Source organism: Manis pentadactyla, chromosome 2 (genome assembly GCF_030020395.1).
Source record: "Manis pentadactyla isolate mManPen7 chromosome 2, mManPen7.hap1, whole genome shotgun sequence".
Classification (NCBI taxonomy): domain Eukaryota; kingdom Metazoa; phylum Chordata; class Mammalia; order Pholidota; family Manidae; genus Manis; species Manis pentadactyla.
In genome coordinates, this window is record NC_080020.1 from 178,364,218 (window position 1) to 178,378,163 (window position 13,946).

At 32.9% G+C, this 13,946-nt stretch overlaps 1 protein-coding gene across 2 annotated transcripts in view; it reads left to right on the forward strand.

Annotated features, from left to right (window-relative positions):
* The window catches only part of C1D (C1D nuclear receptor corepressor), a 33,925-nt gene extending 26,521 nt beyond the window's left edge, over positions 1 to 7,404 (forward strand). For both annotated transcript variants that reach the window (XM_036920722.2, XM_057497131.1), the window contains exons 2-5: positions 1,895 to 2,041; positions 2,759 to 2,825; positions 3,125 to 3,180; positions 5,779 to 7,404. In XM_036920722.2, the coding sequence (XP_036776617.1) occupies positions 1,904 to 2,041; positions 2,759 to 2,825; positions 3,125 to 3,180; positions 5,779 to 5,943 (426 nt within the window). In that variant the 5' untranslated portion in view covers positions 1,895 to 1,903 and the 3' untranslated portion in view covers positions 5,944 to 7,404. The remainder of the gene's footprint in view (positions 1 to 1,894; positions 2,042 to 2,758; positions 2,826 to 3,124; positions 3,181 to 5,778) is intronic.
* The last annotated feature ends 6,542 nt before the right edge of the window (positions 7,405 to 13,946 follow it).

Genomic DNA, 13,946 nt, shown 5'->3' on the forward strand with positions numbered 1-13,946 from the left:
ATATCTTCTGAGCTTGGATTCTTTTTGGAGGGTAGACCTTTGACTTTAAAATTTTTTCCCTGTGCTTAATGATCTATTTGGTTTATGTACTTCTTTTCATGTTAATTTTGGTAATTAATTTTTTCCCTGAACACCTCATTCTTCCAGATTTCAAGTTTACTGGTTTAAAATTATCCATAAAGGGAAGAAATACTGTCTTCTCTATATTGGCAGTATATCCTTTGTATTTACACCTTTATCTGGGCAGCAGATGTTGGAGCCACCCTTTCACAGCTCTGGAAATTGGTTTAGCTGTTTTCAGTCCTCATGGTCCATGTCTTACCGCCCTTCATCTTGGGGTTATTCCTAGATTCTCCCCTTTTATTCATAAGGGATTGCAGGCTCCTTGGCTCTGTTTCCTATCTGTCTGACCCCATTTGGTTTTTTAGCTTACAAATACTTCTACTGTTGAGGTCTGCTGATGGGTATGTACCCTTATTGGCTTCCAGCATTACTATGGACTTACTTTTATATTTCTTCTACCATTTTGGAGAGATTTAGGGAGGAAGGAGAGACAAATATGTATCTTCAGTTAGCCTTTTGAAGTGGGAAGTCACGGTTCTGTCCTGTGTGGTTTTCCTTGTCAGAGTCCTCTCTCTGGTAGTTGCACAGTAGTGGAACAGTAACATAACACATGTAGTGATAGTCAGATGGACTTCACTTTCTTCTTAAATGAAACCAGATGTCTAAGTGGAATATACTAGTTGAGTAGAAATGTTGATATATTGTGACTAAATATTCAAATACTACTTTTTAAACTTAAATGATATAGTCATAACATTAGATCATTAAACCAACTGCCTTTTTTTATGGTTGAGGTATTTGAGGCCCAGAGGCATTCAGCGATTTATGTAAGGTGACATAGTCAGTGCTCAAGCAAGACAGAAAGCTCGACCCTCTCTTTACTTCAGTTTTGCTATGCTCTTTGCTGTTTCATACATCTGGCTGTTGTACTTGACTGTGTAATGAAAGAGGTATTTTCAGCTAATAAAAAAAATTGTTTTGAACCTAAAGGTGTTATGTATGGCTTGGAATTGCTTCTGTGATTTGGTCTTAGATACCATATTTAATAAATTGATGTAGATTTTGCTTTTTTCACATAGATATTAAATATTATGATATGAATGTGAATTTTAAAAGAATGAGCTGTCAAGGTATGTTCTAGCCTAGATGAAAACCGTATAGTTTATTTCTCCCAAGTTTCTTCTTTTATGCTTATAGACTGTATGTGATTTATGGCCTCTTTGAATTTCTTATTAATATTTTAAAGACGCTTAAGAAATATACATAAATATCGGCTTGAAAAATGACTTTTGTGATAAATAACATATTTCAGACTAGGATTTCTAATTTTTTAGTTTAATATACTATGCTGCTAGATCACAAAATTTAGGAAGCCCAGAGACAGTCAGTGGTTTATCTAAGGTGACAAAATTTAGACATGTTAAAATATATGTTTTTCCAAAAAAGAAGTTTGCTTATCAGTTTTTTTTGACAAGCATTAACCATACTTTCATTGCTTTGCTTGGTCTTAACTTCAACGAAGTCTTTTAAATGAAAGATTTTTATTATTGATATTCCATGTTTTGTAGTCACGTCTTTAGTTCTTGAAAAGCACTGAGGATTTGGTATGTGTTGCCTTAGAGAACGTGGATGGGACTCCTCCCCTCACACCACCCCAAGCAACTCAAAAAGAAAGGAAATTTGAATGTAATTGCTATAGGATTATATTCTAAGGAGATTTGTTTAATTATCTTCAGGTTTGAACTCCTTTAGTTAATGTTGAAATATGTGGTATGACTATTGATTTTTTTTTTTGGTAACCTAAAGAGTAATGAGTTTAATATTTTTCCAGTTGGTCATAATGGCAGAAGAAGAAATTAATGAAGATTATCCCGTAGAAATTCATGAGTATTTATCAACATTTGAGAATTCCATTGGTGCCGTGGATGAGATGCTGAAGACTATGATGTCTGTTTCTAGAAATGAGTTGTTGCAGAAGGTATTTTAAAAATGTAATTTCTGAAAATGTAATTCATAAAACAGAGTGCAATGTTCTGAAACACATAGAAGAAGATATAGATTAATGATAATATGCTCCTTTCCTCTATTTCAATTTTATAAGTATTTGGATATCTTGAGGGAAAAAAACAAAACAGAAATCCAACCTCAGTAATTATTTCCTAATTATATTTTTATTTTGACTTGGTTTTGAAAAAAAGGAGCACATTCTTTGACAGACTTTATCTTTGACCTTTTATGCATTTCAGTGATGTTATCAGGGTTTCTGGAAACCCTGTAGGACAAAAAGAGTAAATTGACTTTGACAGTCTAAAACAAATCTCATTATGTTTCTTCTGTCTTTGGTATTGCCTAAGCATTTTAGCCTGCTTCTTTATACATAAATGCCTCATGTACAATGTTTATGTTGACAAATTACTTTTGACATACACAGCCCAGATCATAACTACTGAAATCAAAATAATCCAAAAGAATTTTTCTTGGATTATACACATTCCTTGTCTAACTGAAGTGGGCAAAAATCACTGGTTAACAAAACATCTTCATACTACACATTATTTACAGATCATTTGGTTATTGAATTATAGGAAGTGAAAAAGAAAAGGAAATTTCTTTGATATATTGTGTTTGGTGAAAGTTTAAAATATTATGTAATGGTGCTCAAAGTTTCTGTGTTTTTTCTTTTTTTTTTTTATAGTTGGACCCACTTGAACAAGCAAAAGTGGATTTAGTTTCTGCTTACACATTAAATTCAATGTTTTGGGGTATGTATATTACCTTGAAGTTAATTAGAAAGCAAATTATTTATTGTGTCAAAGGTGATTTCTTTTTTAAATGCTAACAATTTATATACAATTACACTTTATGGCAATTTTAGTTGTCAGATATTTATTTCTTTTAAATCAGTATGCCAGATGCCCACGAGCCAAACATAATTTAACATTATGAAGAAGTTGAATAATTTAATATTTAATCATTTGTGTGACTTTTCTTTTTTGTGAGTAACCAGAGTTTCTTCAATGAATATATTCACATTTTATTCCATTAACTCTTTCTCTTCTAGTTTATTTGGCAACTCAGGGAGTTAATCCTAAGGAACATCCAGTAAAGCAGGAATTGGTAAGATTGCACTGAGTTCCTTTTTATTTTATGTGGCTGTTTATTGTGGTAGTCCTGAAGTTAGTCATAGTACTTTTATCACACTAATTTTGGAGAAACAAAATTATTTAGGTTTGAAATTATGAAAGTGAGCTAGATTTCATCTGTCTTTTTCTTTTTCTTGCCTTTGTCAGAGAATTGGTGTTCTGTATATTATATAAATCTCTGGATGGGAAAATGTTATGATTCTAGTAATTATTTATAACTTCCATATTATTTTATCTATAAATTCTTGAAATCCTGTTCATCTCTACAACTGCCTTTTTAAAAAAAACCTCTTATACAATTCTTGAAAGTATATTCTAGTTGATTTACTAGCAAAGACGGGAAAGTTTCTCCTCCACCTTTTCAATTCTTCCATTAATTCATTTTCTCAGCAGTAAAGAATCCAGTTCAGTAACAAAGCTAAAAGCTTTTTTGGCACCAGTTGTATGTGTACTGTCCAGTAATTCTGCATTAGTGACATATTTACAACCTGTAATAAATCTTCTAGGTTTGTCTTTGTATTCCATTTAGATGTATAAGTACAGTGTATAAGGTCTGGTATCTTGGAGTTTTTGCTGACTTTGAAAATTAAATCAAATCATCCAATTTGAAAGAAAAAATTAGAAATCAAACTTATGGTTACCTTCTTGACTTGGCTTTATGAATAAGAATATTAATAAATTTATTCTTTGTTTATAAAATATAAGGTAAATATATATGTGAAATACATTTGACACTCTTATTGTTCTCAAGTCTTATCGTGGTTGATATGTGTGTTATTTACAACTTAGTACTTGGTCATTTATATTTTAAAAGATGAGTAAACCAGATCTCTGTCTTCATTTTTTAAAAGTGGAGACTAAGGCATTTTCTTCTTTTAAAGTTCTTGGGGGAAAAATCAATTTATTTTTAAATACAGAAATTGTGAAAAATACATAAAGCAAAAATATAAAGCAGTGTGGTACACAGGTCCTGATTTGACCAGTGATACTGGCTTTAAAAGTGATACGTTCTGAAGAAGTATACATTGTATCATCTGTTTCACTTTCTAATATGGACTTTACATTTATAAAATTACCTTTTTTTCCCTTTAACACACTTATTTGGAGTATTTAATACTTGATTCTGCCCGGAAAAGGACAAAATTATCTATCTTCTTTCTCCTTCAGAACTTTTTATTGAGGAGTACATTCATATTCTGGACAAGGGTTTGCAAATAAAAAGCATACCTGTTTTCCTTTTCTGATCTGTGACAGACATCACTGGTTGATCACAGAGTAGTATACGAGAGGAAACCTATTTGCCATACATATCATGAGTGAGGAAAGGCGTTGAAAATAGTTTATTCATCTTATAACTGTTTGAGCACCTACTCGTAGCCAGGCATTATTTCCAAGTGAGATGATTCCTCTGTGAATAAACCCAATAAGTATTCCTATTTGGGCAGATGACAGACTATCTAGTGGAGGGAGACAAACAATTAACATAATAAAACAAACAATAAATATGCAATATGTTAGAAAGTTATATATTATGGGAAAAACAGTGCAGGTTAAGGGATATTGAGTGCATGGGTAGGATTGCTACTGCAAGAAGGGAGGGCAGGCCTTTTAACAGGTTTAACATTTGAGAATATTGGAAGGAAGAGAGGGGTTAGTTGTGTGAATATTTGAGGGAAGATATTTCAGGCAGGGCCAGGTGTGTGTAACGAGGACTTTGGCTTTTATTCTGAGAGAAATGGAGCCATAATAGAGTTTTGAGCAGAGTTGTCAGTCTTTTACAATTAAAAATTTCAAAGGTTCTGCATTTTTCTCTATATTTTGATTATTTTAATGAAAATTTGCTTTGAAGCATGATCAGTCACTTACTCTGATATTTTATGGCTCTCGTTATCTTTATTTCTCCAAAATACAGAATAGCCCTTTATTCTGATTAATGGCCTCAGGAGATTCAAAGTGGTTTGGCAACCTATGTTTCTCACCTTGTAAAGTCTGATTAGAACTGTATATCTCATTAGAAAATATGTGCTTATCAGTCAAACTGTGAAATTGAATAAAAGATCTTATATTCTCATTCTGCTCATTTTAATTGTGGTGCTAGAAGGTAACATAAAAGACTAAATACTGCCTCATTTATTCCCTGTTTAGAAAATTTCAAGAGAGTTTAGTTTGTATGCTGCAAGTATGTGAGAGCTCTGTTTTAGATTATACACTTCAGATACATAAGAATTAATATGTGCATTTAGGCTAATGCTAAATTAAAAAATGTATAACCACATATAAACAATTCAATGTTTATCTCTAATAGTGATGTCCTAGACTAGTTCTTCCTCTTTTGAAACACTCAGAACACTTCTGAAATGACTTTTTAATGTCTGTATTCCCTCCAGACTGTGAATTCCGGGAGAGCATGGAGCATATTTATCCTGTTCACTTGCACTTACTAGCACCACTCAATAGGTAGTAAATACATATCTGCTGGATTTAACTGAGGTGTAGTATAATAAAACTTAGTGGTGGTGAACAGCTAGTAAATCTATTGCCTTCTTTTTTTTTTTTTTTTTTTATCTTTAAGGAAAGAATCAGAATATACATGAACAGAGTCAAAGAAATAACAGACAAGAAAAAGGCTGGCAAGCTGGACAGAGGTGCAGCCTCAAGATTTGTAAAAAATGCCCTCTGGGAACCAAAACCTAAAAATGTGTCCAAAGTTGCTAATAAAGGAAAAAGTAAAAATTAACCTTTTGGTTTTGATGTACATGTATTCAAAAAGTACTTCACTTTTATTGTTTTCCACACAATAGATGATTATGTAGCAATGTAAGGTTTAAATGTATTCCTTATTGAATTCATATATAAAATTTACATTTTAAATTTGTAATGCTAAATACTCCCCCCCACCCCCTGCCCAGGAGGATTAAGTTATTGTTACTGATTTTTTTTTTACTGTAGTGCGTGCACCATGAGGTTTTTAACATTGTTTTATACTATATATTTTATCATTTCTCTTGACAAGACTCTTATTTCCTTATAAAGGTCAGTCTTTCAAGTACCATTATATAATCAACTATGAAATTTAAGTTAAATGTTCCTTGTAAACATTTGTCTATTTTAAATGAATAATGACTTTATGAAGTATGCTATCTGAAGGTTGAAGTTATAAATATACTGGTTTTCACTGTATAATAAGAAAGAAAGAAATGTCTGTTTTTTTTTTCTGTATAGTTACTTCATGTTTTCATGGTTTGGGGAATTACTGCTTTCTTTGATATTTGAAGTGTGAAATGAAGACGTTAAGGTTTTACTTTAATTCTTGGCAGTTTGTTTCTATGTCCCATCTAAAGTAAAATATGTTCTCATTAACTTTAGATGGGAAATGAGGTTCTATATTGATGGCTGAATTTGGCATGATGGCTGTATACCCTGTCAAAAAAACTGTGAATATTGTGTAGCTAACCTGGTTATTCTTATATTTGAGTAAATTTTGGAATTAGAAAGATAGGTTTTGGAAATCATTAGTAGAGAAATTCTTGAGTTTTTGTTCCTGATGCATAGTGCTCACAGTTCTCTTGCTCTTTTTCAGATTATATGGTTACATGTTTTTAAGGCTTTATCAAGTACATACAGGTGTTCAGGAACAACATTCTATATTAAATAATGCCATTAAGCAGAGAAGAAATCCAAAGAAGATTACATTGTGTTTATATTCTGTTTTATTTTTCTGCAGTATTTGTTTGAGAATTCTAAATATTAATTTTTTTTAAATGTCTAAGCCCATGAGTTTTAATTATATTGTCCTTAGTGCTTTCAGCCTTTGAATCTACACCAGTATGTGTGGGAATGCCAAGTACGGTAAAGTACTTCAATTTTTGAGAAAGAAGTTGTTAAAATTTTCTGTGTGATTAATTTTCCATAAGTAACTTTGAATAAGTGGATTTCTTGATTTATGGTAACAGATATTGGAAATGGTCTTAAAATGTAATGGATTTTGTAAAGCATGTTGAACTCATTCTGTAACATATGAAGAAGTCACTGATAGATGCAGAAATTCTTCTGGCTCAGCTGTCAGACAATATTTGAAGTGGAAGAACATTGATAGTTATTTTTACTTCTTTTTTCATCTTTATCCTCTCAAATTTCTAGCTTTTTTAAGAAAGTCACATCTTCATGGTAGAAATAAATGTTATTAAGATCAAGTGTAGTGTACGTGTGGCCTCGTGTTATTTATTCCAAAGAAACTTGTAACTTGTATTTCTGTATATTTTCTAATTTCATAAGGAAAAGTTAAATGAAAAATGTCATACAGTTGCAGAAAATCATTAGCCAAATTATTGGTTTACGAAAGTCCAACTTTTCTGTTGAATTGGAGATCCTTAGGTGAATAATTCTTTCAGTGTTTATTAGTAGAAATAAAAAATAGTTTGGATATATTATATTTTAATTGTCATTTAAAATACAACTTAGCACATAAGGAGCTGAGTGGTAGTAGTGCATTGGGCTGCTCATTTGTTTATTCAGTCACTAATATTTAATGACATTTACATTGCTAAGTACTATGCTAGGTTCCAGTAAGACAACTCCAGCTTCTATCGTATTTTTGTAAAGTGTTATGAAAAAAGTACTCTTTTCGGTCAGCTCAGTTTTTCAGAGTTAACTGGAAAATTTATGACAATTTGTGCTCATTAACCTTAATCAGAACCATAAAGGTAGTGAGTTGATCTATTTGACTATGGTACAGTTATTGTTAACATAGTTTGTTCTAAATGACAGTCTGCTCTAAGTTTAGATGTTAATTATATCTTTTATTAATCTCTTTGGGAATTAACAAGTTGGATAGGTTATAGCTATAGATATTTTTAAGATTAGAATTATAGACTATTAATCTAACACTAAATAATGAGATTCTGTCTTTTAATATTATTTTAAGTACAATTTTTTTCTTGTTCATAGTTTTAGGATGGGAATTCATTTTAGTAAAGTAGAATATGTTAAGAGGAAAATTGAAGCTTGAATTATGGCTTACATTCCTGGAATTGGGAGGTTATGGCAAGTTGATTGGTTTTTAAGATACTCTGCAGATTAAAAAATTGTTCTACTTAGCTATTATAAATGGAATAGTATTATTCCTAAATAAGCCTTTTAAAATTGACTAGAAATATAGGAAAAGCTTCAGAAATGGATACTGTATTGAATATAGATACTTTTTTGTTAAGTAGGTCATCAGAGAAAAAGATGTTTTAGGAATCACTAAGTTTATGATGTAGTCAAACTGTAACTTTATGAAATGTCAGAAATTCTGGCTTTACAAAGTGACATTAACCAAGAAAGATTTGAGCAGTGATTCTGATTCCCATCCAAGAGCTAAGTGTGGTATATAAAGGGAAGAAAAAGAGGCAACCATGTCTCATTTTCTTCATCACATAATAAATTTGCTCAGGTAAATTTGGTGGCCTTTTTACCAAATGACCTTGGCGGCAACTTATTTTATGTAAATTATATCAATGTACTTTACTAATAAAAATATTTCCTCTATATTCTGGTCTAAAACTTTCCAGTTTTGGAAAAACAAACCACATTTTGTTTATTTTATATATTAGCATTTTATACTTGTCATTAAAAATTACATTAGGGGGAGAAGTACACAGGACTTTATAATAGATTTCTGTAGATTTGTTCTACTTGATTAATTTATTATATTGCTTGTGAGCATCTGACTTGATGTGCCTGTTTAAAGTGTTTATCATAATTATGGCATAATTTTTAATATAACCAGGAAGAGTAGTAAAACTAGTCAGAAAAGGGGATAGTTAGAATGATATCTATTGGCAACTGAGGTTTAATTATAATTTTCCCCCCTCAATCCCAACCCACAAAAGGCCAAAAACCAAAACCAACATAGCTCTCATATTACTCATTTGATCATAAAAGGTTGAGAAAAGATACTAGCCTCCCCTTCCCCATAAACCTTGATGTTAAGTGAACGTATCAGAATAACTGCATGCAAGATGTCAGTTTGGTAAAGTGATATATTTCAGACAGTATACAAAATTTGATGGTGGAAAAATAAGCTTTTATAAATGAAACATTTAAGAGACTTTTATTATTTGCTATCAGGTTTGTGTTGCCTTTAAGGTGCACCATTTCAGTTTGGCAGCTGCAATAAATGACTGAAAGAAATTGAAGATGATAATTCAGCATTTCAAGATACTTCTGTTGAAATGAATATAGACCAATCCAGAGCTTGAATTTAAAGTTTATAGTAATACAGTATTTTAAAGCCAAGTATGCAGGAAATTCATGGTGATAGGATTTGAATGAGATGATTAGGAGAAATAGAAAAGAGTATCTTCAGTTCCTTATTATGTGGCTGTTATCTATTGAGAGGTTATGTTGAAAAATGTTACTGTAAGCACAGAGGCTTGTTATAAACAATTTACTACAGTGCACAATTCATCTTGGATCTTGTCCAAAGAAGTTTAGTTATTAAAGTAACAAAAGAATTATTACAACAAGAATCACCTCTGAGTTAGTGCCGTAGCAGTGGATTGCCTATAGACCCTGTTGTTGTAATGTATCTGGCTGATACTGTTTCATTTACTGACCTTTGTTTTCTCTAATAATGCATTCCTTGACTTAACTTGAATTTAGAAATCATCTACTATCCTATTTCTGATCATTTCTTCCCCTATTATTTTTCCATCAAGCAAGGTATTACTGAAAGTATGTTAAAATTAGTTGCTGGGTTTTGTGGGTCTTCCTATTTGTGAGTTTTAACATGTGTGATTATGACTATTTGTGAGTGACCTTTGCAGTCCAGGGGGGTATACAGTGTTTCTTATTTACTGCTAAATCCCACGCAGGTAGCTTTTATTCAGCTGATGATTTAACCTAGCTAACTTCTCAGCAACCACAACTTTTTTTCCTCAGTTGCAGTCTCATTCATTTATTCACTCATTCACTCATTCAACAGTTACTGAGCTCCTGTGTGCCAGGTTCTGTAATAGGTGTGCGAAGTTAAGCAGTTATCTAAACAGTGTGTAGTGATTGGAAGATATCAAACTTCATCATGTGAAAAATGGCTGCCATTGGTTGAATTATGGTCCCCCCAAATGCATGTGTTGAAGTCTTAACTTTCAGTACCTCATAATGTAACCCTATTGAGAAATAGGATGTTTGCAGATGTAGTTAGTGGGATGACATTAGGGTGGGCCCTAATCCATTATCACAGGTGTCCTTATATAAAAGGGGAGGTTTGCCCATTTTTCTCCTTGTTCAAGGGGAGCCCCATATGAAGATGAAGGCATATTTCCACTTACGCTTCTGTGAGCCAAGGATTGCCTGCAAACCACCAGAAGCTAAGTGAGGGGCATGCAACAGAACTTCTCAGCCCTCAGGGGGAACAAACCTTGCCAGCGCTGAGACAGTACATGTTTGTGTAAACCACCCGGTTTATGGCTCTCCAGCAAGCTAATACAGTTGGCCACTAGAGGAGAGCAATTAAATGATTAATAGCTTGGATATGAAAGTATGTGTAAGAAACAGTGACACGAGATGAAAATGTAATTTTGAAGAAAGGCAGGAACCTTCATAAAACTTACTGAGGAATATTTTTGTATGTGGGCAAAGATCTCAGGACTTAGACCTTGAAATACTCTTTCTGAAGCCCAACTGTTCAGACTTTTCTAGCAGACATTGTCAGTTCTCATTGAGCGTGCCATCTTTTATACTTCATTTTGGTTTGAAGAAACTCATTTCCCTGTAGGAAAGAGAACCCTGTCAGGTTTCTGTGGAGGGGAGATTTTCACCAGTCCTATAACTACCATGTACCATGTGATCTTTTCCTAGTATAATGCAGTGGTCACGTTAAATAAGTACTTAAAACATCTCACACAAGTTGCATATAATTTGTGCTCATCCAAGAGTATACAAACCACTTAAATACATTCATCTGGATAGAGGTGTGTTTTTAAAAAAAGCCTTAAAATTGTTTTTTCCAACTTTTTAACTGTTACGTGTTTTACTAAGTTTTCTTTCAAGTTAGGTATTAGAGAACTCAGAGGTTGGTTTTTACTCTTAATGATTTGGGCCCTGTTTAATTTTTTAAAAAGTCATGCATAGCTGCTTACTAATTTTCCGTTTTTAGAATCTACCAGTAGGTTCAACATGGAAGGTAACAATGTAAGGGAAATCAACCTGGACAGTATAAAAGAAAAGTGTAGTAGACAGAAGTGAGTTTGAAATGGGAAGGAGGGGAGGACGTCCTCATATGGGGGGAAGCCTAGGGGCAGCCTAACTGTGATGGATGAATGTGGTTTTATTTTAGTCTTCAGGGTAACAGCTATCTTCTTTTTAATTCTTCCATCAAAAACTGGAAGGAGTAGAGGTGGAGTCATATAAATTAAATCCTCATTTTTAGGATGGGGAGTTAATAGATGAGGTCCAATGAAAAGCAGCAATGTAGGTAGGTACGCATTAGAAGGTAATCACCAGTATTAAAGACAAATTATTTAAAAGTAATAATCCTTCATGAGAGCAGAGGTGAAGTGGGAGCAGAGATTTTTTTTTTGGTAAAAAGAACTGAGAAGAAAAAGAATTGATTAGCAACATTTGTTCAAAGCAGCAGCATGATAATGGGATAACCCAGTGAAATAACCTTAGTTTTTGAAATGTTAGGCAATAAATAAAACTCTTCAGTGATGGTAAAATAATAGAAGAACACTTACATGTGGTAGTACATATTTCATTGTCTTAAAAGAAACTATATAAAAATGTCTGCAGGCATTTAATAATGTTCCTATATTTGGGCCCAGTTTATTTTTATTATAATTTTAGACAAGCTGCATTCCAGATATAGCTAGAAAATAAGAATTTTTACTTGAAAGTGGCTTTCTTCCTTACCTGTCTTCCATGCTGTTTTGAAACTTGTAAATATTACTCAAGATAAAATTAGACACAACAACAATAATAGGTAATGTATAAGTGAGTGATCTTTGTGTGAATGTCTTAATACTGCTGCATAGGAAGATAGATTTTATTGTACTTAATTTTCATTAAAAAAGGCTAGTTCTTAGGAAACAATTATTTTTAAGATCTGTTTTCTCATTGCAATCTAGATTTTAATGGAAATTGATTGTTCAGTATCAGAAGTTATACATGTCAGCAAAAGGTAAAGTTTTTTAGGATTTGCCTATGAACAATTGACAATTGGGGTCTAAGGCATTGAAATTGCTAGATTTTATCTATAACTTTAAAAATTTTTAGAAAACACTAATGAAGACTAACGTAATAGTGTTTTCTTAACTATTGGCATGCCTTAAAATTATACTTTAGCACAAGTTGCTATGTGAGGTTACCCAGCTACATTATGTTGCGTAGATAGATAACATTGGAAATACATGTAATTGAATTTTACTCTCTCACTTAGCTAGGCATTTAAGGTAATTTGAAATGAATATAGTAACTTAAAGAAAGTAAGGTAACTTAGAATAAAATAAACATCGAAAATGTTAAAAGTAGCTTTTGGAAATAGTGTGTCTTTTAATCCTTTTAAGGGAGGTTCTATGTACAGTTTAATATCTTAGACACTGATTTGCTAAGTTTAATTCTTATGTACTGCCCTGAAATTTACAGAAGCATTTGAAATAATCTTCAGCTATAATTGTGTGAGATGTATTCATTGCCTAAACTCCCCTTTCCATTTCCCCCTTATATGTCATTTTAAAGAAATTAATAAACTTTATTTTTTAGAATGGTTTTAGGTTCACAGTGGAAAGTGCAGAGTATTCCCATATACCCCCTGCCCTCCACCACTAAGAACATTCCTCCATGGGAGTGGCACAGTTACTATTGATGAACCTACACTGACACCTCATTATCACCCAGAGTCCACAATTCACGTTAGGATTCACTCTGGTTGATGTACGTTCTGTGGCTTTGGACAAATGTATAATGACATGACATGGATCCATGCAGAATAATTTCACTGCCCTAAAAATCCTATGTGCTTTTGTGTATTCATTCCTTTCCACCCCCAACCCTTGGCTACCACTGCTCTTCCTTTTTTATTTTATTTTACTTTATTTTTTTATTAACGTATCATTGATATACACTATTATGAAGGTTTCACATGAAAAAACAATGTGGTTATACTATATTCACCCATGTTACCATGTCCCCACCAAACCCCATTACAGTCACTGTCCATCAGTGTAGTAAGATGCCACAGTCACTATTTGCCTTCTCTGTGCTACACTGTCTTCTGCAAGATCCCCCCCACACCATGTGTGCCAATGATAATACCCCTCAATCCCCTTCTCCCTCCCTCCCCCCCCACCCTACACCACCCCTCCCTTTTGGTAACTGCTAGTCCCTTCCTGAGTCTGTGAGTCTGTTGCAGTTTTGTTCCTTCAGTTTTGTTTCGTTATTATACTCCCTCCACAAATGAGGGAAATCATTTGGTACTTGTCTTTCTCCACCTGGCTAATTTCACTGAGCATAATATCCTCCAACTCCATCCATGTTGTTGCAAATTGTGAGGTTTGTTTCTTTCTTATGGCTGAATAATATACCATTGTGTATATGTACCACATCTTTATCCATTCATCTACTGATGGACACTTAGGTTGCTTCCATATCTTAGCTATTGTAAATAGTGCTGCAATAAACATAGGGGTGCATCTGTCTTTTTGAATCTGAGAAATTATATTCTTTGGGCAAATTCCTAGCAATGGAATTCCTGGGTCA